Genomic DNA, 26,801 nt, shown 5'->3' with positions numbered 1-26,801 from the left:
CCAATGAGGCCTGGTCAAATTACAGCCTGAAAGGCCGAAAAGGAAAACTGACTTTCATAGGGACAGCCCTCCACCATTTGTTTTAAGTATGCTTTTCAAAACTTCTCTCTTCTTCTCACTTCATCATGCAACTTTTTAAAGAACAAACGATAAACAGAAAAATGTCTGTCCGTGTACCTTCGGAAAATTTGTTTTCTCATTTTTAATTTCTAAATGGAAAAGTAAGGGCCCGGTTCCCCGATAACGCTGACTCGTTCCCCCCTGATAATGCTCGATAACGCGCTAAGAAGACCCGAAAGATATCTTACCAAAGTTCCTAAGTGTGTTCCCCGAAGTGTCATTCATTGTATGTTCTGTAAATGCTGAACGTGTTCTGAATGTAAATCTGTCCTAATTTATTTACTGCTGCTTTATTTTCTATACGCATATTCTATATGCATGACCACATTAATATTAATACATAATCTGTTTTTGTTTACACAAAATAATCAAATGAATGACAGATCCCTGCTTTGTATCGTATCTTTGAATGTATTAAACGTTAAGCGCATGCTTATTCCTGATTAAGGTTCTGCAAGAACAAATGTGAAGCGTTTCTGCATTCTAGTTTGGTTCCCACAGGTCCTTGACAACACTGGGGGCAGTCTTAGAACGTTCTGGGAACATCACATTTCCAAATAAAACAATGTCCCGAATGTTCCGTGAAGGTCACAAAATAACGTTCTCCGACCCTTTAAAGAACTCCACATCATGACCGTCTCCGAACGTTACCGGAACGTTACTAGGCGACGTCCTTGACACCAGTGGGGACGTTCTGAGAATGTCCTGGGAACGTAACATTTCTAGCTGGGAATATAACATTGCAAGTGTTAGAATATTATAAAGTTGTGTTTAAATGTTAAATGTTTTATTTTAAAATGTTTAAAAACTCAAAAATAGTATTATGCTGTTTGCTATATTGTTATATTATGTTATATTATACTGTTATATTATGCTATCTGTTAGGCAAATATGTGCAATTATAATGTCAATGCTTAGTATATGAAACAGAAAACATATTTTAAAAAATTATGAATGAAATTCAAGATGTGTTTTGCAATAATTGCACAAGATACCAAACTTATTTGTCCATACAGCATGCTTAAGCGTAGTTAAAAAGGAACGAGATGAACACAACATAACATTTGTTTTGTTAATTGGCTTTATTTTATTTATTTTTTGTAAATTTGTGTGTTGATGAGAACTGACCAAGAGAACTGAAACCCAGCATCTCCATTGCAACTAAGTCGATGAAAACAAAACTAATAGAACATAACTGTTACAAGCATAAACGTAATATCTAATAATGGATGATATCGAATAAGTGTGTCTTACTGGACTTTTGTTGATACTTTACCCATTAAATGTTTTTTAGTATTCTGCTTTGGCCTAAATATAATAATGAAACACTTAGGAGCAAAAATACAGAGAATCAGACCAAAGCTTGAAGCTAAAATGGCAAATATCTCCACAGCTACAGTAAATTTCCCTGGAGAACTGACATAAGCTGGAATAAAGGTGATCCAAACAGCACAGAATATGAGCATACTGAATGTGATGAATTTAGCCTCGTTGAAGTTATCAGGGAGCTTTCGGGCCAGAAAAGCTAAAATAAAGCAAAGGAAAGCCAGGAGGCCAATATAACCCAGTACAGCCCAGAAACCAACAGCTGATCCTAAACTGCATTCTAGAATTATCTTTTCTTTGTAGTGTTTCAAATTATTGTAGGGAAAAGGTGGGGATATTTTTAACCAAATCACACATATAAGGATCTGTACAAGAGTGAAACCAAAAACACTGAGTCTCTGTTGTGCAGGCCCAAACCATTTCATAACATTACTTCCTGGAAGTGTAGCCCTGAAAGCCATTAACACCACTATTGTTTTCCCCAGAACACAAGAGATACAGAGAACAAAAGTGATGCCAAATGCTGTGTGACGCAACATACAGGACCACTCAGTGGGCCGACCAATGAAAGTAAGTGAACAGAGGAAACACAGTGTCAATGAGAAGAGCAGCAGGAAGCTCAGCTCTGAGTTGTTGGCTTTTACTATTGGAGAGGCCCTGTTTTTGTAGAACACTAAAGCCATGCTCAAAGCCACTAAAGAGCCCACAATAGAGAAAGCAGCCAGGATAATCCCAAGGATCTCATTCCAGGAGAGAAACTCCACTGGTTTAGGAAGACACTTGTACTTCTCAATATTAGGCCAGTACTCAGGTGGACATTTGTGACAATCTAATGAATCTGAAAAAAAGAGAAAAAAAAATCAGTGTTCAACACTCATTTAAGAACTACAGGAACAAGAGCGATTCTAAACCAGAGTAATGGCTACACTCCACTGTTTAATGAACAACTCAGAAGGTAAATTATATGATGCTAATTTTTGGAAAGGGGCAGTTTATTTTCAACTGTGATTGTAGCAGTATATTATTTGTTTTATACATTTCACTATGGCTTCTTTCGTGTGATTGGCTACAATGCTCACCGCTGCAACCTTTTATGCAGTGTGAGTTTATCTAAATATGATGCTGTATCAGCACTTGCACAATTAGTTAAAGGGATACTTCCCATCTGGAAAGATGAATGTGTCTTTAAAATGGGTCATTTATGTAAAAGAAATGTGAAATTATTTTTGAATTTGGAGCTTTCTAGCCTTAGAAAAGCCAGAAAATGTATTTTTGGCTTATGTGGATAAAAGACAACAACTCCCAGAAAGCACTTGCTTCGCTGCCCTAGGAGGCCACGCCAACCGGTAACAGAGCCATAGTTAAACAAGAAGTCTAATGAGTCTACTAGTGAGTCTGCCCGAAAATGTGTTTTGAGATCGCCCAAAAATGTCCAGGATTCGGCTTTTGCGTTCTAGAGTCGCCATTCATTATGTTTACTGAGGCGAGCAGGACGAGTGAGGGCCACGGGAGAATGGCGCGAGGCCGGTGGCATGATTACCGATGAGAGACACCTGTGAGACGCACCAGTCTCGTATGTCTCACAGAGAAGCGGGAATTTTCTTAGCAATGTTAAAATGCACATCAACCGATCCCTTGTTTAGCATTCATGTAAACACAACATTCAGATTCACCAATCGGCATGAATTAATTTAGATTGAAACAAAAGGTGTGCATGTAAACAATGAATGGGGACTGCAGAAAGCAAAAGCTAAATCCAGGACATTTTGTACGATCTCGATGGCTGGACATGTCCAGTACATGTCTCTACTACTCACCTTTCTCCTACAGAACAAGAGCCTGCTAGCTTAGTTTCCAAAAAAAGATGGCTGACACTATGTGTAGATTGAGTGAGATCCACCCTCTATGGGCGGGTTGAGAACATGCGGAACAGCCCCTACTACTGACTGTAGTCTATAGCCTCTGGCCAAAAAATCCTCAGATGGCGCAAGTGATGATTTTTGCGTCATTGGAGGATTTTTTTCAAGACAAAAAAATACATAAATCTCTCGTCTCAGGGAGATATGAGGGTGGAAAGCATCGTAATTTGAAAATACTTCAGGATTTCTACTAATACAAAGCTTAATGCTAAACCAGTAAAAAAAAACAGTAAAAAACCAGTTAAACCTTTAAACCAGTAAAAAAAAACAGTAAAAAAAAAAAAAACAGTAAAAAAAAAAACACAAGTAAAAGCTTTTAAAAGAGTTCCGCATAGTTACTTAAAGGGCACCTATTATGCCCCTTTTTACAAGATGTAATATTGGTCTCAGGTGTCCCCAGAATGTATTTGTGAAGTTTCAGCTCAAAATACCCCACAGTTATTTTATTATAACCATTTGAAAATGTCATTTTGGGGCCTCTTTAAAAATGAGCTGTTTTGGAGGTATACCACTTTAATGCAAATGAGCTGCATATCCCCGCCCTGTCTTTGGATGAGGGCGTAACTTGATCGGCAGTCACTCTAAGCAGACGGGCTGAGAGGCGCGCTGTTTTGAATGTCATTCAGCGTACGTTTGAATCGGAATATATAAATAGCACGAAGAGACTCCGGCAGAATAAACACAAATGAGAATGGACCATTACGTCTTGGTATGGTTATTTGATACATTTATGTATAGAGTTGTAATCGCGTCCCATTTCACACACACAGACATACACAAACACTAACGGTGGCGCTAACGCTGGCTTTTTTGAAACTACATACACATGCTGTGATAAAGTTTGCTATGTACAAGCGAAATACATTTATACGAGGGACCTGTTGCGACATGTTTAGCTTGTCATACAGGTGCTTCTGTGGCAAATGTGAGAAGATGGCTAACTTACAGGACAACAACATATATGCAGTTTTTAATACAATATCTTTAAATATATATATATATATATATATATATATATATACGGTTACACACTATACAAACAAGGTTTAAATTATTTAAATAGACATCCTAGGACGACGACAACAACAACTTTAGACGCATTTGTTGTTGAATTAGCTGACATCGACTGAACAGACTAAGTTATTTGCTCAAAATTCATAAAATACACTTACTGTTACTGGATGTGTCAGTGGATCGCAAACAGTAGACGACGATCCACACTTGAGGATTAACTTTTAAGCCACAACAACAGGATTAACCCACGACAGAACATTTATGTTTCCAAGAGATATTACCGGCTGTCGTTGAAACAATGGAGGATGGTGTGTACAGATCACAGAGGGCGGGGTCTATGCCACAACCACACTGTCAATCAAACCCCTTTCTCACTTTCTACGTCACAAAGAGCTGAATCTTAGAACAGCTCGTTCTGAGACAGTGCATATGATTTATTGAGATTGTAAAAAAAACACTGGGTGGATTTGTATCGTTCTAGGGTGGTTTTGCTCACACACTGCCAACACCATGTAAAAGTGAATTTTCCATAATAGGTGCCCTTTAAGTGCAAATGATGATACTCAGTCATAGGATAGCATTTACACTGTAGTCATAAAAGAGTCAACTACCTTTAAAGGGTTAGTTCACCCAAAATTTTAAAGTATCCCATAATTTACTCATTAAATTTGAGAAGTGGATCACTGCTACATAGGCTGCCTTAGGGATCGAAACTTGACGGCCCAGAAAGTCATCAAAACAAAAATAACGACTTTATTCGATTTTTGACTTAATAATGATTTTTACGTCATGTTAGGGGGCCTCAGCCTCGGCTCAGTAAAGAGTATGCTGGTATTCAGTGAGAGCGGTCGTCAGTCAGTGTGCTCTCGGTAATTTTTGTATTTTAATTTATCATCGTCATGGTAAATTATTGTGTTTGTGGAGGTTGCAAAAACTCCGGCCTATATATATATATATATATATTAGGGGTGTAACGATTTTCGAACCGAACGGAAAAACTGCGATACTCACGATTCGAATCCCGATACTGTCAATGGGTCTCATTCATGAAACACGAGCAGAACAAATTTGTGTGTAAATCGTGTGTAAAGTGGTACTGCCGTAAATTTTCGGATTTATTAAAATGTTCGTATTTTCCAAATGTTAGTTGGTACGCAAGAAATCTACACCTGCTCCCAGCCACGCGTAATGGTGCACTTAACATCCGAACATTTTGCTCATTAATAAGGCTGCATTTTAATTCACCATATAATTGGGTACATATTCACACAGCATTTTGAAAAAAATATTATGTTTAGTAATTACATACGGTTTTTCTTTTTACTTTTATTATGAGAGCCAGTAATAGCAGATCTGGTGATCGATGGCGGTCCTTCTCCAGTTTGAATACGATTTTTCCGAAGTGAACTAATTCGTTTTTTGCTGTCAAGCTTAATGTCGAACCATTTTCTTCTCACTTCTGGGACTGTTCGATTAACAAATGAAACTCCATTAACTGCATCTGTAATATGCTGCCAAGCTTCCGTTTTTTAGGACCTGATACGCCACTTTGTATGCTTGAAAATAAAATTGGCATTTTGAATGAACTTCTGATAATAAAACTTCAATTTCTGCATCCGAGAAATCTTTCTTTTTCATTCGTATTCATGTTATTATATGCCTATATATAGATGTCAGTTGGATATAATGGGCGGGATTTATGGTAATTGAGAATGAACGTGCACGCGCATCCCATTTACAGAATTTATTAACACACATTTCACTATCACATCTGACGTTTACGAAGTATTTGTGAATCAGGAGAAGAGTTTTCGGGAAGGTCTCTTTACGCGCAAATCACTCTCATATTTACTCGTATATTACGAATGTTTCATGAATGAGAGCCATTGTGTACCGAACATGCCCGGCCCCCTGCTACCCCAGCCCCGCCCAGCCTGGCTCAATGGACCTCATGTCTTATGTATAGAGTACACAACGAATTCAGTTTTGTAGCCTAACCACCATTAACAGCAAATAACAAGCTCTGTGTTCTGTTACTTTCGATAATAAGCAAGGTGTAATCTTTCGAACTCTGTCTATTTGATCACAAAATTCAAACAATTAATGGCGTTTTGGCGCTCTTTGATGTAGCGTGACAGATCGCTGTAGGCTCCTCATTTCATCTCTTCCTCAGTTACAGAAAAGACACCTGAAGGTGTGTTGAAAGATACAGTATACTTACTGAAAGGCATCATAACTCGTGTAATCGCTCAATCAGTGTTTCACTTTCAGCAGCGGAAAGACGTCAATAAAACAGCATAGCTTGTCACTAGCATTATATTTAGCTCAACAGGCAAGTGATTCAGTTTCCACAACTTCCTATAAATGAACTCTTGCAGTAAATAAATGCACTATGTTAGCCTGTATGTTATATTTTACTTAACCTGTTAATGATATCTTGATTATTTAATGTATGTTTAAAATATTTTTCATGAAAATGACAACTGTGTAAATTATTATATTTCAATAACAAATTATAGTAAAAACACAAGTTAATGCAAAAACTGCCTTATGTTCAGTTTACATGTTTTCATGCAATGTGTTGTGTGCTGATTATTATATCTAAAAAATAAATAGCATCTGAATTTAGGTTAAGTTAAGGTTTAGGTTAAGGACAGTGCAGCCTATCTTTCGTTCCTGGTGCTGTTCGCTTCAGCTTCGGAAAACGCGGTCGTGTATAGTGCTCACTCCAGATCAAATGATTATCATCCCGGCGGCAATATGATGGAGTTCAACATTGTCACGTGTCTGTCCTGTCTTGTGTTGCACATGGGTGTTTTGTTATGTTGGGCCATGTGCCCCAGTCATTGTTTGATCCCTCCCACTTGTTACCTGATTAGTGTTTGAGTTCTTCCACCTGTTCCCTCTTGATTTGTTCCCTATTTAAGTCTCCTCTTGTTTGCTGTCTTTATCGGATCGTTGTCTTTTGTGACCCCCCAGTTTCCCTGTGATGGTAGTCATGTTCATAGTCAGTATTTGTTCTCCTAGTTCAGTGTTGTTTTATGTTTCATTTATTATGTTTTCCCCCTTGTGGGTTTTTGCTTTGTGTTTTGTTTTATTTTGTTAATAAATCATCCCTTCACTGCACTTGAGTCCTCCTCTCCACTTTTGTAAATTGTATCGTGACAAACATGGGATGCCGAAGCAAGAATATTAATCGTCGTATACTATACCAATGGCATCAAATAGTGTGATACAGGTAACTTAGTCATGCCCTAAATAGAGGCAACTTGTTTAAATACTCAAATCTTTCATTTTCTGTTTATGTTATAACCCAGGTGAAAAATCTGTATTAAAAATGTACCTGTATGCTTTTAGTACAATAGAAATATACTCAAGTATAGTTTTTATACATTTAAATAGTATAAATCTACCCTAAACATACTAATGTCTGCTGGCATGTTATAGGATCATAATAATCTGTACAATATTGTGAGCACAGTGTATAAGCACGTCTCACCAAAAGAAACCTGTCCTGTTCTCCACTGGTTCTCCTCACACCACAACTCAATTTGTCTCTGACTGTTTTGTCTAACATTATCCTGGCCTGTCCCTGCTCTCTTTAGCATAGCAGGTTCATAACTTTATGGCTTGGTCCGTCATACGAGTATTTCCTCAGCGTCCGAAATGTCATTGCGATCCATTGTTTTCCTGTTGTGTGAATCGACTGCTCTTCTGCTTGTTGCGTCACGCCCGCCACGCCCATTTTCAGACGCGGAAGTAAAATTTTCTCTCAAAAACGGCTCCAGAAGCTTCTGTGGCGTATTTATAAGTATATTTTAAAGAAATTCTAGTTCCTACATTATTTTTCTATGCATTGACTCGTTGGGTCCTCTAACCTGCAATATGCCCTTTAAGTATGAGTTATTATGGGATTTGGGATCATTTTCATTTCCGGGCGAACTAACACTTTAAACAGTCAGAGCTTGCTTCAGCTTGTTTTGAAGCTGAAGGTAATGCAACCTTCTATAGAGGGCTAAAATGCAACTTTTATTGTAAGTGCACCAAAGGAAACATCTCAGTTATGTATGGTAACCCTTGTTCCCTAAGTAGGGAACAGAGACGTCTTGTCGGAAGAGTTTCCAATGAATCGGGATCACGCTAGGGAGACAAACTGCATTCGAGTGAATAAAAACGAGCCAATAAATATTGGCATGTGGGATTTGCATTCCGCATCCCACCTATCACACTGCATGAAAAGTGGGATTTTTGGCAATTAATGGCACATACAATTGTCGTGGAATTTGAGGTTAACGGCTATTAACAGGAATTTTTGGTCAGCACCAAAAACTGTCAGGAACTGCCAGGAATTAAGGTGGGCTTTGTTTGTCAGTGTTGCCCCCATGACCCCCCTACCCCCAGGTCTAGGGGTGGCTTTCACCACCCTAATGAAATCGCTGTGAGCCATACAAATGCAAATCAAGTAAGTTAGCAGAGGTGGAGGTGTGATTACCTTTCTGTAACCAGATGCTTACATTTTAACAATGATTTGTTCATGCAAGTGACTACAACATTTTTAACTAAAGTAACTTATTTTCATTTTCTTTCATTTTAAATAATTCTTTGTAATATTTTCCATAAAATATGTGACTGCACATGAAATATAATATAGAGGAAATATTTGACCAAGATTAAGGCAATAATGAAAGTTTAATGATGTATTGTCTGGAAAGGTTATAAGTCACCCATGTCATAGTAAAACTTCAAATAATAGCCGAGTACCAAATAGACACCTGTCTTAGCCTACACGCCTGGTGTGCCAGCCCGCCTTAGTTTCGGGTTGTATTTAATCTTTTAAAACCCGTCAGATCGTCTGTTCTAGACAGTTTTATTGCACGCAAGAGAGCCCTGCGTATGTGGGTGGGATCTGTTAGCGGAAGCCGGAGAGGGAGAAGTGGAGGAGGAATTCGCCAATGAACTTGTAGTTGAGGATCGCGGTTATGATAATAGTGATGAATAGGGTCAGTATCACATTATTGCAGTTGTTTATAGCCTTCAGCAGCACATGAGCGGCGCGTGAGCAGCGTGTGTTTTTTCGGCGCGCATGTTAATCAATGTGTGCGTTCACACCGTGAGCAGGAGCAGCGCATGAGCGTCAAGCAGGAGAATCCGAAGAACAGTCCGAAAATTGTGGTAAGACATGGTCATTTCTAAACTAAAAACAATAAGAATCACTGTGTGTTCACAGTAAGTAAGTTCACAATGTATTTTATTTTTGTTCTGCATCATTTTGTTTCATAGGAAGCCGTCCGTCGCCTGCACAACTCCGAGACGAATCACAGGCGCGCTATGCTGTGGGCAAGGGTAAGACATTCATACAAAGCACGCGATCTACTGTGTAGAAAGCGAATAATTTTGGATTCATATTTCTTTTACTATTATTTAATCTCACATTTGTTTTTACAGACTGTGTTCGCCTTATAATGCAGCGGTCACATCGTTTTTGGTCAGAGCTCTGCACGCAAGCACGGATTGTATGGTGTTGACGATGCGATTGTGTGTAAGTATCTGTTACTGTGGGGTGTGTATATTGTTTTTATGTTAATATTGTCTTTGATGTATGTGCTGTGGTCACGCTATTTATTTACAATGCACACAAATATTGTTTCCAGCTGCATGCGTCACAGGTGTCTGTATAGTGGATCATGTTCGGACAGAAAGCACCACCACATGGCCCAGAGGGGGACAGAGACAGACATTTTATCCCCGAGCTGTGCATTTGATGTATTTTGTTATTGCTTGTTAATATGCATTTTCTTTCTTTTTTTTTTAATAAAAAAAGTTTTAATCAACATTTGCCCCGAAATTCTTCATGTTCTTCATAAATGTATGTCCTAGTTATTAACATGAATACAAAATGTAACATCATATGACTATATCACATGAATATAGTCTCCAGTAAGAGGTTTATTTTTAATACAGGATTATATATATATATAATTTATAAATAATAATCATTATTATTGGGGTGGGGTTTACCCAAGCCTGTATTTCTAAAGGTCCAGGGTGACCAATAGCGACAGATCTACCAACCAATCAGATGTGATTGATGATTTGATGATGTCATTTGTTTAAAGTCCCAGTAAAGTCAAAATTAAGTATGTGTTCTGAGTTTGTCACACCACAGAAAAATGTGTTATTAGCCATCCAGACAAATTTGAATGATAAAAAAGCCGGCAAGTACATTAAATAAGCTATCAAAATCATGAAAATATGAGCAGTATTCTCTGCTCTCATACGCTGGGGGCGTGTCCGCTGGCTGCGTGGAAACCACGCCCACTCACGAGAAGGCTGTCGACGGTGATATTAGCTGATTAGCTTTTGGAGACGGGAGGATGAACGCTGAGGTGGGAGATAGCCGTTTCGCCCCGTTCACCAGTAACAGCGGATTATCAGTGAATAATCAATGAATCCCAGTTGTCTCTGAGGAAAGTTTATAAAACGATCCAGTGTAAAACGATCACTACAGAGGCGGGTGTTGGCAGTGATCCTCAGCTCTTCATCAAAAAGGTTGGCTCTCTAAAAACCTCTTCTTGATGTGATCGTTTTTAGGGAATTTAAATAAAGATACCGATCTGTTTTGTACATGATCGCATCCAGGTAATAGCCTATGCATTTCTGTGTCACATAGCTAGCTAGAAAACTGTAGGCTGTAGTAACTAATAGGACTGACAGTCACTCGCGATTGAGTGGCGAATGGGAATGTGCTCTATTGTTAGGGGAGAGATGAGATCAGCAAAATGCGTCATCAAATAGGGGCTTGTCCAGGAGCTCATGGGCTCCAGTGCGTCACGGAGCCCTGTTTTAGCCCCGCCCAAAAAATCCGTAAAATTGCAATGGTGAAAAACTGTTAAACGGTCTAACTCCACATTTCAGTACTTGACAGTTCACAGTCTTTGTAATATGTTTTAGCAATACATATGCAACATTTATAATCTCTCCATTCCCTACTCAGGGAATGAGGGTTACCATACGTAACTGAGACGTTCTGTTTCGTATGGGAACTCCTACGTCTCGTCGGAGGAGTTTCCAACGAATTGGGATCCCAAATAAAACGCCATGGTGCTGGCCCCTTCCAGTGCCCAGCTGAGCTACCCAACAAGCTGTTTCTTAGTTTCTTTAGGGCGGGGCTGTTCCGCAAGACACACTCAGTGGATTTTGATAACACTGAGAAAATGTAGGAGGGAACATTGTGGAGCCCCTGGCCCGCCCGAAGGGAGGCACTGGAATACACGCATGTACTAGCCCATAGAGTAGTAAAACATGCGGGAGTCCTTGAGGTAATCCCAGCCCATAGGGTGGGAGCGTACTCAGGAAGGACGACAGAATGAATCTGTCGAGGGGAAGACACGGAGCTAGCCCGTAGGGTAGCTGGATTGTGGAGAGTGGTTACGTGGAAACCACCGTGAAGGTCACCCAGTCTATTAACAACTTCTTATGAGAGGTAATAGACCTGGCACCGGGCGATCCTTCTCACCTGGTGCCGGAGGGTGATGGAGGAACTCACAAGGTTAGCCGTTTGTTGGGGAACCAACAGAGCAAAAAATTGCACGGATCCGGCTCGTAAGGCTGTAGTGGCACAGCAAGCAGACAGAACATATTCCCTTACGTCACTAGCCGTAGAGGGTAAATGGGTAGAAACCGGTTCAACACATAAGCTATAAAACCTGGCAAAAATTTTTGGTGTCGCCCAGCCCGCAGCTCTTCAGATATCTGCCAGCGAGGCACCTTGTGCCAGCGTCCAGGAGGACAGAATCGAGACATCGCTGCAAACCAATCCTGTAGATGGATGCAATCGAAAATTCGTTTCTGCGTAAGCACTTTGAATGGCAGCTTGTGAAGGGTTTCAAAACATGCAGATCCAGGATTGGTCATAACCCACCGCCTTTCATGGGTACAATGAAGTAAGGGCTGTAGAACTTGGGAGAGGGCACAGGGGGGCAAGCAGCAGGGAAGGCCCATCTTTCTCTGGGGCATTCGGCTGCTGACTGCCCCGAGGCGAAGGTCGGAGGGGAAATGAGGAGCGAGGCTTGAGGGCGTCGGTCCTGGTTTCCGCGCCTCCATGTCCAGCGACAGACGAGAGCAACGAGGCCGGAGCGGTGTCACTGCCATCTGAGCACTGGGCGAGGGGAATGAGAGTGGCGAGGCAACGTGGTGGTGCACACTGTCATTCTGGCCCTCTTGGAAGGAAGAGACTGGGAGCGGCGAGGCAATTGAGCAATTGAGCGAAGAGCAGCCACCACGTCTCTCGGGTTGCCCATCTCAGGGTCGATTACCTCTCCTCTTGCTGGGGGCTTAGATGAACTCCGAGCGGGCTGTGCACTTCTCCTGCAGACGACATCCCGCTGCTTAGCTGGCTGCTGCTTTGGCTGGGCAGGGGCGGCGACAGGAGGGCGCCCTCAGCGACAAGCAGCCGGAGGCGCAGCCGGTGGGGAGGGGGCAGCCACAGACCGTCCCTGTGGCATGACATACTTGATCACCTTCGACTGCTTCTGAACAGCAGAAAACTGTTGGGCGCAGCTCTCCACCACCTCACAGAGGAGGCCACCCTGGGATATGGGGGAGTTCAGGAACCTATTCTTGTCCACATCCGCAAGGGTGAGCCATAGGTGTCACACCTGGACCAAAAGAGTGGACATTGTCTGACCGTGGGCCATATGCACAGCTCAACCCCGACTCAGAACTACCCTTGTGTACTGCGTGTTTTGGCTTCACACAGACTTGTAGTGGAGAAGAGGTGGTCCGCTATTAGCAAACCCACCCCACCAGTAAAGGTAGTGAGAGAGGAAAAAACTTTTTGCAGATTTTGGCATGTTTGGCTTTCCACAGCACCAACATGGGGCAAGGCAATTACGTATTGCACTGCGCCCCCAGAGTAGCACGGGAAGTGTGTCAAGTCTGAACCTGATTCAGCATGAGCATACACACCATTACAGTGGGAACTCAGCATCATCATTTCCAGAGAGTCCTCTCTCCGATGCAGCGATCGACATCTGAGAGCATAAACCACCCACAAACACAAGTCTCAGCATGTTTGCGATGCGCTAGAGGAGTGAGGGCTCCAAGGAGGTGGTCTCGTCAGAGAACGCTCACTGTAATCCTCTTTCCTCTAATCATCAATGCTCAGGGCTGGACTGGCCATCGGGGCATACCGGGCCATACCATTTGCCCGGTGGGCCAACGTGTTTTGTGGGCCGATACATACTGTAATTATTTTATTTTTTTTATTTTGTCTGAACGGCCTATAAAACTCGCTCATCGGTGGCCCATTGCGTTTAGTTTTGGTTAATTGGCGGCGCTGGGATCTTTGTTAGGGCTGAACGATTTTGGAAAATAATCTAATTGCGATTTTTTTAACCAATATTGCGATTGCGATTTAATATGCGATTTAAAAAAAAAGTTATTTACCTTCTGTATTAGTCGACAAAGACAAGCAATAAATCATTGTACAGTAGGGATGGGAATCTTTAGATAGCTCATGATCCGATCTACTTTTTTTCTTATTAATTAATCTTAATAACTCTTAAAATATGTATTTAATTACATGTGTAAAAACACACATTTTAAAAAATAAATATAAAAAACATTTAATTAAACCAATTACATGTTAAGAATTTTAAATAGGCTATATAAAATAATATAGCTTCAAAATATAAAAGCTAGTAAATAAAGAGAAACAACAACAACAACAAAAAAAACATTACAAGCAATAAAGAAAGAGTGCTCTCAGTATTTAAAAGTAGGCTGTCTGAATGTTTTTCATTCAAGAGCTGGAGTGATTTCCCCTCAGTTTAGATACGATAAGCTGCATTCACACACTAATGCATATATCGCTTTTGAAATTGTAAATGTGGTTTGTCCTGTTGGTTTAAGATATAACTGACCGTGTTACATTAATTTCGCGTCATAAAAGCATTTTGACATGCAAGTACATTTACCAATGAGTCGCTCACGGCCGCATACACGAGCGCTCTTCACAAAGCACGCGTTAGTATTTTAAAATGAAAGCAGCCTTCAGTGATTTTCATGGTTTTAATATATAAGCCAACTGCTTTCCAAAAGACATAAATAATGCCTCTGTGAAGCATTTGTAAAGAAAATTCCCGCGGGAGAGAACGCCAAGCAAAGCGGCAAAACCTGTTCAATGAAGCCCGCGAATGTCCTTGTAATTCGGTTCAATCCCGAACTTTATGAAATGACGTTACTATGTTTTGGAAGGTTCGAGCGGTGTCGTGTGTGTGAGTGAGGAAGAGAGAGAGCGAGAGAGGCTCGTTTCTAAAGCACGCGCAGCGTCATCACGCATGTTTAAAAACTAAGCTCATACTCGATTCTGAAATTCTCTGAATCGATCCAGGATTGTTGAGGAGAGAATAAATAACACATCACATACATTAAAATTAAACTGTTCTTTTCTGAACGCCAGACCGCGTAGCGTGGCAAGTTGATGCTTTATCTTGCAGACTGCTTTTCTCTCGCGTGTCACGTGACCAGTGTAATCGCAGCTCTTGCGATTACAAAATCGCGTTTCATCATATCGCGATTTTATCGCAAATGCAATTAATCGTTCAGCCCTAATCTTTGTGCCGGTGTAATGCATTAGACACGGCATACTGTAGTTTTTTTTACTTTCTCACAGACCAGCACATGAAACGCTTACATCAGCGGCCCATTGGTTATTTTCTTGATTGACTCTGGGCTGGTCCAATAACACCCCCCCCCCCCCATTTGAACTCTGAGTGAGTGAGCTGTGTCAGTGTGTATCTGTCAAAATAGTCAGAGCGATGGAGATGAAACGCAAGGAATGAGTGCAGAGAACTGTGGTAAGCAGAACTAGGCTAATTTCAGAACAAGCTACCCGAAAAACTTCAAATAATAGCCCAAATCGTCGAACTGCACCGGCTTGTATTTGGGACAGGCATCTATGAGACCAGCCTTTATATTTTTGTGTTGAGATGTTGTTCATAGAGTCTATAATATCTAAAAATCTCCAAATGCTCCACGTGAAACTGCGGTCTTTCAACCTTTTACTATCTGTCACGGTGCGGGTGCAGGCAGAAGGACAGGCTGAGTCCAAAATGCTTCAATAGAAAAGGTTTACTAATAATAAAGTTCAGATACAGGCAGGAAGACTGGGTAACACCACGTAACATTAAACATTGACCGACAAAACTGAATCAAACTGGACTGAACTAAATACACAGAGGAATAAGGCTAATTGGAGTTCAAACAGGTGAAAATGATGATGAACAGACGAGGAACAGGTGGCTGATGAGGGAGTGAGATCAGGAGAGGAGACAAAAGAAGCCGGGGAAGCGTGGTGCAGATGACGGGACAAACAGGTGAAGACGAAGACTGTGACATCACTCCCCACTCCCGGTAGGCGTGACCTCACGCCGTAACATCAACGGGGAGGGGGGGTGGGCGCCCTGGAGGCTGTGGAGGACGTGGTCAGGAGCAGGAAGCCCCCCAGGGCGGAGCAGGATGAGGGCGTGGCCAGGGTGGCGCAGGCTGAGGGCGAGACCAGGGCGGGGCAGGATGAGGGCGAGACCAGGGCAGAGCAGGATGAGGGCGAGACCAGGGTGGCGCAGGCTGAGGGCGAGACCAGGGCGGGGCAGGATGAGGGCGAGACCAGGGCGGAGCAGATGAAGGGCGAGACCAGGGCGGAGCAGATGAAGGGAGGACCCCTGGTGGAGCCGATGGTAGTGGGGCTGACAACACCAGGGGGCCGACTGACAGGGGCGGAGCAGATGGGAAAGGAGACCAGGGTGCAGCTGAGGGACATACGACGTGAGGAGCTGATGAGGGACCGTGGGAACATGGGGACACCGCAGGCTCTGGTGACTGAAGTGCTGACAGGGGTACAGAGGGACACGGTGAGGACAGAGGGAGTGAGGGCCGATGGGTGACTGGAGGGAGTGAAGAATCCAACTGAAGCGGGGGGGTGAAATGACGGGGCAAAGCAAACAAATGGAAGTCCAGAGGTGAAGGACGGGTGATGAGGGACCAAAGGGAATCCAGAGGTGCGAGGGAGCCTGGACGAGCTGGTGGACTGAGGGGCCATGGAGGAGCTGAGGGAGGTAGCAGCCACGGGGGAGCCGATGGGACCGGGGCCCGAGGAAGTGTCTCTGAGGAGGAGGTGTGAGGTGAAGGCCGGGGATCCAAGGACCAGGCTGGGTCAGGGGAGCAGAAGGGCAGGAGAGCAGAGCGAGGACGGATGAGAGGAGGCGGGAGAGGGAGGCTGGGTGGGATCCTGGTCTCTGGCGCCGGCTGGACGGTCTCTGGCGCTGGCTGGACGGTCTCTGGCGCTGGCTGGACGGTCTCTGGCGCTGGCTGGACGGTCTCAGGCGCTGGCTGAACGGTCTCTGGCGCTGGCTGGACGGTCTCTGGCGCTGGCTGAATGGTCTCTGGCGCAGGCTGGACGGTCCCTGGGGTTGGCTGGACGGTCTCTGGGGGGCTGGACGGAACCAGCAGTGAAGAGCATACCGTCTCTGGAGAGCTGGACGGAACCAGCAGTAAAGAGCATACAGTCTCTGGAGGGCTGGACGGAACCAGCAGTGAAGAGCATACCGTCTCTGGAGGGCTGGACGGAACCAGCAGTGAAGAGCATACAGTCTCTGGAGAGCTGGACGGAACCAGCGGTGAAGAGCATTCTGGCTCAAAAGGACGGACGGTGAGCACGGGCTCGGCAGGGCTGACGGTGAGCGCAGACTCGGCAGGGCTGACGGTGAGCGCAGAGACGTAACCGGGGTCGCAGGACCGGGTAGGGGATCCCCCGGAAGATCACGGCGTCCATGTTGCTTTTGGGTCGGTCAATCTGTCACGGTGCGGGTGCAGGCAGAAGGACAGGCTGAGTCCAAAATGCTTCAATACAAAAGGTTTACTAATAATAAAGTTCAGATACAGGCAGGAAGACTGGGTAACACCACGTAACATTAAACATTGACCGACAAAACTGAATCAAACTGGACTGAACTAAATACACAGAGGAATAAGGCTAATTGGAGTGCAAACAGGTGAAAATGATGATGAACAGACGAGGAACAGGTGGCTGATGAGGGAGTGAGATCAGGAGAGGAGACAAAAGGAGCCGGGGAAGCGTGGTGCAGATGACGGGACAAACAGGCTGGTTCATTTTTAAAAAACGAGTTGCCAAAAAAGCTTTTTCAATAATCAATTGCCCATCACATCCATTGCATAAAGAGTTTGTTATCCTTCCATCTGGCCGCAGATATAGAGTAATGGGGGGGAGAACTAGGAGGTTTAAGAACTCATTCATACCAACTGCTATTTTAATGCTGAATAGTCTGTAACCATGTGTGTTTCTTTTTGTTTCATGTAAGTCCATGTGCGTTTTGTGATGTGTAGCACCTGTGCAAAACCAATTTCCTAAGGGATAAATAAACTAAACTGAACTGAACAGGTGAAGACGAAGACTGTGACACTATCGTGTCAATTGATTTGATTAATATGCGAGAATAAGACAGGAGCGCTCGTGTTGTTTGAAGACGTAAGAGTGTGTGCGCAGCAGTCATTCTGTTCTACATCACTCAACCATCAAAATAGGCTTTTTTGGCAGGACAAAAATTTGTTTTGGCGGCCGCCAAAAAGCAGACGATCTGACGGTTTAGAAGATTAACTACCCGAAAATAAAAAAACAGACCCGGCCTCTATTTACCCAAACCTGCAACCACACCAGGCATGTAAAAGAGACAGGCGTCTATTTGGGATAGAGTTGTGACGTTTGCGAACGAACCGATTCTTTTGAATGGCTCATAAACATGAAGATGGGAGCCGAGTCGCGGCTGGAGGGGAGCCGTTCTTTCTGTCGTTCTTTTTTTTCTATGCGTGTTTTACACAGATGCACACAAATTAGCTCCTCGGTTAAAGGGGAAGGGGCGAACCCAGCGCAGGGGTGATAGTTGTGCACGCGCGTGCATCTTTTACTCTTACGTTATCTTTTATAACCCTACGTGCCTATGTCATTGGGTAGGAGCGGAGCCAAAACTTGTGCACGCTGCCATCACATGGTTACTCCAGTTAAAAAAAAGCCATAAAGTAAGGAACTGTTTGTATTCATTTACATTGCATTTTGTGTTCATCTTCATGTTATTGTATCTACAGTATATATTTACAACTTTAAATATTTTTTGTTTTTTTATCAAAATGTTCTTGTGGTATTGTATGAATAACATAAGTCAACAGCTTTACACACACACACACTTTGTACTAAAGGTAAATCCAAAATAGTGATGTCACTTTCTAAGCAGGGGGATGTTGTGCAACCCTATGGAATATAGTCCACACATGACAAATGAGGTAATAATCAATATTTCAGAATAATTCAAACACAGATATTGATGTGTGATATCTGAGTTTGAATTATTTGACTACAGATCTCACCTCATCATTCCTCCCATTGGATGAGGCGTAGGGGATACACCACTCTACAGTATTTTAAAAACAATATTAAAAAGTTATGGTATAAATTATTTGAGAACATATTTTACAGTGCCTTTGTTACACAGGTACTTACTGTATAAATAAAGGTAAAGTATAAAAAAATTAGAAGCATCTAATCCTAAACCAAATCCAAAACTTTTTTTTAATGATATTACTCAGCTTTTAATTGTATAAATAGTAGTGGTGGGCCATTATCTGAATTAACGTGCTGCCTTAACAGGAAACTCTTTTCCGGCGATAAAAAAAATATCACTGCTAATCTATTCTCAAAGTTGGGTTGGGAGCTGGATCTATATTACGCAAGTTATGATGAGTTTCAGCTTGATATTTTAGAGCAGATATACCTATACCTAGCCAAATTGCACTGTTGAAACGTCTGTTTATCCATACTCCCTTAATAAAGGAGTCCAGACATTAGAAAAATATCAGTCTATGCGTTTTATATTTAATATGAGGGAAATACACATCCGCAACAGATATGACACACAAAAAAACTTTTAGGTGGCAAAAGTACAAAAAGTAATACTACCCACGGGATGAAGACGGGTTAGCTCTCCACAGAACTTAAAATATTCATTTTGTCTTATTTTTCATGTACGCATTTATGAGGGAAAAAACAATGTTACGTGACAGTTCCCAGTTATGGACGCGACCGCTCTGAAAGCAGCACTGAAAGACTGCTTTAAAACTTTCACAGAGACATTTCATTTGTATCTTAATTTTAATCAATGTTTCATTAACAAATTTCTTATTTAATAAATAAGAAGTAAAGCAGACAATAGATAATCACGACACGGAGGCACTGGTGCGTGAACTGGAGCTCGTCTTGCGAGTCATAAATGAACCGAAACACAGCGTATAATGTAGGCCTATTCAGGAGTACAGTGGGTGCTGTGAGGTGCGAATGCGTAATGTAGAGAGTACTTACGAAAATGGAGAGATAGCCTTCGTGTTTTATTTAATATTATTCATATTCCATAACAGATGGGGGCAGTATACCTCCAGAAAATGACTTGTGCTCCTACCATCGCGCATGTTATTCAAATCATTTGACATGATAGTAAAAGGTCGGAAGACCGGAGTTTCACGTGGAGCATTTGGAGATTTTTAGAGATCAGAGACTCAATGAACAACATCTCAACACTAAATGATGAAGACCGCCTCATAGACGCCTGTCTCAAAAACAAGCTGGTGCATTTCGACGATATGGGAAAATAAAAGCTTGGGCAATTATTTGAAGTTTATGGTATTCGTTTTGTTCATATTACACTTTTATTGTTAGTGAATTAATTTGACAGACAGCATTCGCTGATGTTGATCAAGCTAGCGCCGTGAATTCACCGTGAGACACACGCAATTGACACTTAGCAAGCAGGTTAGTTAAGCTCTCAGATTCTGTCAATTATATTACGCAATTCAAAGAATAAATACCGTTTTGGCGCTTGTACATGTTACACCACAGATCCCTAGCGCACGTGAACCGATCGTCTCTACTAGCTAATAGAAAAAGGACATGAACTCTGTTGAAAGATACAGTATGCTACAACTTACCAAAATGTATTCCTCATGCATAATGTCGACCAATCATTTTTTGAACTCTTCCCTGAACTGAAATGTAGTAGTGGGCTGTATTTCCATACGACTGACATCAGGTTCAAGTACACACACAAGCCGGCGCGAGCGCGACTCCCTCGTCTATTGCAGTTTGGCTGCTGCTAACGTTGCCCGTCCGCATACGCCTCCCATGGCCGGAACTGGTATTACGACACCTGCCGGGCCGGGGCTAGTAATTTAGCATGCTAATTCAGGTTAATATCTCGGCAGCACTATAACTTGTCAGTTTTTTAATGACATCATTGCACTTATTTCTTCTCATTCTTTTGATGCGTGTAGCTTATTTTTCGGATATTGTTACCTCAATTATTACATATGGCACCTTTAACATAAGCTTACTTGGATCAACAAGTGACACATTATTATATATGCATTCATCAGATATTTTATGTTGTTGTTTTATTTTTTTTACGGTTTTCATTTTAAAATTGGTAGCAGAGAGCCCCATGATGAAGCTCCACCCCCACTGTACTGAGAGTCAAGCTCCATCCCTGCCTATCTTACAAACTACCTGCAAGGTTATTTATTTGGGTAGCACACATATTCTGAATGCCTTCGGCAGAATTCAAATGAGCAATTTTAATCTAGAATAATTCCAAGATTACAGTGAGATTAATCTAGATTAAAAAATAATAATCTATGCCCACCACTAATAAATACACTGTAACATATGGAAGCTTGTTACCACCACAAAATAAAACAATAAAAAGGGTAATTGCAACTTTTTATTTCACAATTCTTTTTTGTCTTGAGTTTTCATCTTGCAATTCTGATTTTTTTATCTCAGAATTGCGTCATAAAAATTCGCAATTGCGAGTTATAAAGTCAGAATTGCATGATATAAAGTTGCAATTGCGTGTTATAAACTCAGAATTGCATGATATAAAGTTGCAATTGCGTGTTATAAACTCAGAATTGCATGATATAAAGTTGCAATTGCATGTTATAAACTCAGAATTGCCTGATAAAAAGTCGTAATTGCGTGTTATAAAGTCAGAACTTTATGATATAAAGTTGCAATTGCGTGTTATAAAGTCAGAACTGCGTGATATAAAGTCACAATTGTGTGTTATTAAGTCAGAATTGCGTGATTTAAAGTTGCAATTGAATGTTATAAAGTCAGAATTGGGAGTGCAATTTTGAGAAAAAAGGTCAGTCTTTTTTTCCTCAGAATTGGACTTTATAATTAGCCATTGCAACTTTTTATATCTCACAATGAGAAAAAAGATATAAAGATATAAATATAAACAAGATATAAACTCACAATTGTGAGAAGAAAATTCTGAATTGTGAGTTTATATCTTGTAATTCTGACTTCAGTCTCACAATTCTGAGAAAAAAGCCAGAATTGTGAACTCAGTTTTGAGATGAAAAGTCTGCAATTATCATTTACAATGTTTTATTCTGTGGCGGAAACAAGCTTCCATGTGACACCTTAATAATAAATAAAATGTAGCCAAATATTTCTAACTATGCGTGTATTTTAAACTAGATCTTTAGAACATTTTTAATATAATTGTTCTTAATCTTAAACTCTCATGTAAGCATTGACCCAGTAGTATGTCTGATTGATGCACCTGTTATATGTACCTGTTTCATTGCTGATCTCTCCATCAGCACAATTAATGCAGTCATAACAGCAGACAGGTCTTCCCTTTTTCACAGCTTTCCTAGAACCTGGAGAACAGCTCTCACTGCACACTGACACAGGCACCTGCAGGAGACAGAAACACAGACTATCAAGGTCAAAAATTAACCAAGCGAATAGATATTATTTATAATTATTTAAAATTTAATTTAGGGATGGGCCAATTCGGTCTTCGAGGGTCACAGTCTTCCAGAGGTTAGCTACAACCCTGATAAAAACTGTAGCTTTCTAGTAATCCAAAAGACATTGATTAGCTTGCAGGTGTGTTTGATTCGGGTTTGAACTAAATTCTGCAGTACAGTGGCCCTCCAGGGTGGAAGCTGCCCATGCCTGATGTATATAGACAACATTATACGTTATAGGCAACACTTTAGTTATACCTTTTCACTGCCATCATACCAAATGATAGCTGTGTTTAGACTGAATTCTTGTCCTTTAGGCTGGGATGCATCATATTGACCCACTGTAACAAAATCAACTGAACCGTCTCCCTGAAGCTGCCAATTCACAAGTTCATAGATGGCCACGGGGTCTCCATTGGCATCGAATGAAACAGAATAATTATTTTTGGTGAAGTTGACTCGCTTGAGCTGATCAAAAACCTGCATGAAGGGCATAGAAAATTCAGATTGTAATTTTCTGAATAATCTGAAATATTGGGTGTGGTTAGGCTTAGCGGGTCTATACAAATGGAAGATTGTATTAAGATATTTTTTTTTCTTTAAATCGAGTATTGTACAAATAAAACTTACCTTACGGGGCTCAATTTTGATGTTTTTGTCACAATACTTTTCGTTACAGGCAATGCCATGTAGGGCATAAGCTATAGCATATGTGGCTTTGTACACCATGTTAGTGATCCTCAACTGGGACATGTCTGTGTACGGGTTCTGTAATGCACGCAGGTCCTCTGTGCCATCACATGCTGACATACCAGTTGAAGAACCTGTCTGCCGTTTTAGACTACAGCTAAATGAGTTTTCCCAGAATTCTGTGAGCACGGGAAATTTCAGCGCCTGCTCTGGAGACAGGTCAAGTAAAAAGTTACGAAATCCCGGGATTACAGACCGCGGGATTGCAACACCCACAGCACCGATACACAAATTAAACCGCAGCATTTGTGGATCTGTAACCCACGCCTCGCTGCCAATCCACTGCATCGGAGGAGGAGGCTGCTGACTCAGCTCTTCTAAGAGAAATCTCATATCACCTGCGGCCACAAAGGCAACTATTACACGAGCCGTTGATCTGCGAATCACATCAGCGACTCTTTTCAGTTTACTGCGCGGCTGGGTCCTGTAGTAGGCCTCAGAATACTCCACACAGATTCCCTCGTTCTCCGCAGCTTTCAAGAATGACGCCATGCCATTGTTCCCGTAGTCTGAATCACTGCACACAGTCCCGATCCACGTCCATCCGAAGCGTTTGACCATCCGTGCCAGTGCGGCCGCTTGATGGTGATCGCTGGGGATGGTCCTGAAGAAAGTAGGATGTTGACGCTTGTCACTGAGACACGCGCATGTTGCGTAATGACTCACCTAAAGTGCAGAGTGAAGAAGAAAAACAAAAATGGTTTCAAATATTATTTTCGTTAACAGCGCCAACATTTTTTTTCTAAGTTTTATAGAAGACCAAGAAAAAGCACCTGTGAAATTCCAAAAGAACCGAAAAGTCTTGACGTTGTTATAGCCGCAGTGGAACCAGATTCTCCAACTAATGCAAGAACTGCTGCTGATTTTTATGGAGCGAAGTATGTGCCTAAACCTCACACACAAACAAAACGTGTTTTACACACACCCAATGATTCACAAACAAACTCAGTGTGGTTTGTAAATACAAAACATCACTCACAAACTAATGCATATTGTTCTGCAAATAAAAAACGTACCTATCAAACAAATACAGTATGTTTTACATATACATAGAAACGTATTTCTTCAATGACCAAAATATCCTGCAAGTACAAACTAAAATCTTTGAAAGTACAAAACAAAATTCTACACGTACAAAACAAAATTCTACAAGTAGCTACAAAGCAAAATTCTACAAGTACAAAGCAAAATTCTACAAGTACAAAACAAAATTCTACAAGTACAAAACAGAATTCTACAACTACAAAACAGAATTCTACAAGTACGAAAAACTGTCACGTGACTTTTGGCACTATTTTTCCGCGTCCAGGCAGAATCAGATTTTCTCACAAATACAGTGGAACGACTTCCTCTTCTAGAACAGTAGATGGCGCTAAGATAAGGGATCAATTTGCTCGCCTTTGCCCATGGGAAAATGAGCGGTGAACAGGTGTGTTTCTGTCTAACATTATCTATAATTAACCTTATTGAGGTTTTGGAAAATGTTTATTATATAGACAGAAATCCACATTAGCACTTAGTAGTAACGTACTCCACTCTAGGATAAGGGAATCTATAAGCTGAAAGCTGCCATCATGTTGCTTTTACTTTTTGTAAAAATGTTTCATTTACTGAATGACTCTATTTCTTTCGTTCTCCGTAAATTAATGAGAAGATTTCATTTAATTGAAAGGGTCCCACTTATTCATTAATTTTGTTGGAATTCAGTCAGCGTAACTGTTAATGTAATAAAATAATGAATGAACAAATCAAACAATATACAGTTGTTTCTTCCCTGTAATGTATTGTCCAAATTATTATTTTGGACAGACAAATGAAACCCTCCTTTCAATTAAATTAAATGTTTTCATTATTAAGAACGAAACGAAAGTAGCCTAATAGATTCGTTCAGTGTATACATAATCACTACTTTAGTCATTTCACACGCGTCTTGTAGGCTAGATTATTAATCCTGGCGCGTTCACGGCGAAGATCGCGAGTCAGCATTGTCAACTTCATGTTTTCAGCCGACACACTGACAAAGATACACTTGTTTATTAATAAACAATTAAAATATCTTCTTGCTATATTTTACATAGCCTATTCATAATCTTTTGCCGGTTCTTTGTGACCGCTTTAAGGTGCTTTATTGGCAGTGCCACCCTACATGTTACACGCGTCACCACCGCATCACCGCACCCACCAGAATAGCCCAGTTTAGTAAACAGAATTAGATGGCCACAATTCTTACACTTCTAAAAGGCAATTCAATGCGGATGTAATCCCTCAGATTGAGTAGCTAATGTAATGGAATACGTTACAAATGACATTTTGGGGCATTTATTCTGTAACGAAATACGTTTTCCCAACACTGCCTACTACAGCTGAGGAAAGTGAGCGGTGAACGGTGTGTTTCTGTATTACTTTATATAATTAACCTTATTGAGGTTTTCTTTTGCAAAATGTTAATTATTTCTTGACAAAAATCCATATTACCGCTATTAGCACTTCACTCTCTCTAGGGGAATCTAGGCTGAAATCTATGTCATATGTTGCTTTAAAAAAATAATATTAGGCTAATAATCTACATAAGACGCGTGTAAAATGACTAAATTAGTGATTATGTTCACTGAACGAATCTATTACTTTCGTTCTCCATACATTAATGAGACCATTTAATTTAATTGAAAGGAGGGTTTCATTTGTCTGTCCAAAATAATAATTTGGACAATACATCCCAAGGAAGAAACAACTGTAGGCCTTTATTGTTTTGTTCATTCATTATTTTATTACATTAACAGTTACGCTGACTGAATTCCAACAAAATTAATGAATAAGTGGGACCCTTTCAATTAAATGAAATGTTCTCATTAATTTACGGAGAACGAAAGAAATAGAGTCATTCAGTAAATGAAACATTTTTACAAAAAGTAAAAGCAACATGATGGCAGCTTTCAGCTTATAGATTCCCTTATCCTAGAGTGGAGTACGTTACTACTAAGTGCTAATGTGGATTTCTGTCTATATAATAAACATTTTCCAAAACCTCAATAAGGTTAATTATAGATAAAGTTAGACAGAAACACACCTGTTCACCGCTCATTTTCCCATGGGCAAAGGCGAGCAAATTGATCCCTTATCTTAGCGCCATCTACTGTTCTAGAAGAGGAAGTCGTTCCACTGTATTTGTGAGAAAATCTGATTCTGCCTGGACGCGGAAAAATAGTGCCAAAAGTCACGTGACAGTTTTTCGTACTTGTAGAATTCTGTTTTGTAGTTGTAGAATTCTGTTTTGTACTTGTAGAATTTTGCTTTGTACTTGTAGAATTTTGTTTTGTACGTGTAGAATTTTGTTTTGTACTTTCAAAGATTTTAGTTTGTACTTGCAGGATATTTTGGTCATTGAAGAAATACGTTTCTATGTATATGTAAAACATACTGTATTTGTTTGATAGGTACGTTTTTTATTTGCAGAACAATATGCATTAGTTTGTGAGTGATGTTTTGTATTTACAAACCACACTGAGTTTGTTTGTGAATCATTGGGTGTGTGTAAAACACGTTTTGTTTGTGTGTGAGGTTTAGGCACATACTTCGCTCCATAGATTTTGCACAGGAATCAGTGTCGTTAAATAACAGATCTTGTCCGTTGGCAAGTTGAAATGCTACTTTCATTACCATTGGCACAGAAGCACAAGAGTCATATATATGATACCCTAATGTGATGCCCGGTAAGAGATTAGAGCTGTTGTTTATCTCTTGGATAGCGAACTGCAAGGCACGAGATAAACGCAGCTCTCTGAAGTCCAT

The 26,801-nt window shown here is 41.0% G+C and overlaps 1 protein-coding gene across 1 annotated transcript; it reads right to left on the bottom strand.

Moving 5' to 3' along the window:
- Positions 1-1,190: 1,190 nt before the first annotated feature.
- LOC120485884 (extracellular calcium-sensing receptor-like) lies at positions 1,191-26,801 on the bottom strand. Its single transcript, XM_089135428.1, has 6 exons — positions 26,585-26,801; positions 23,786-23,871; positions 22,893-23,678; positions 22,521-22,742; positions 22,083-22,206; positions 1,191-2,284 (listed from the first exon to the last, which is right to left on the bottom strand). Exons 1-6 carry the CDS (start codon positions 26,799-26,801, stop codon positions 1,371-1,373), a joined length of 2,349 nt encoding a protein of 782 aa, XP_088991554.1. The 3' UTR covers positions 1,191-1,370.

The sequence above is a fragment of the Pimephales promelas genome, chromosome 10 (assembly GCF_988280905.1).
Source record: "Pimephales promelas chromosome 10, fPimPro1.hap1.1, whole genome shotgun sequence".
In the NCBI taxonomy this organism is placed as follows: domain Eukaryota; kingdom Metazoa; phylum Chordata; class Actinopteri; order Cypriniformes; family Leuciscidae; genus Pimephales; species Pimephales promelas.
Note: the sequence above shows the minus strand (reverse complement) of the source record. Positions and strands in the feature narration are given on the sequence as shown.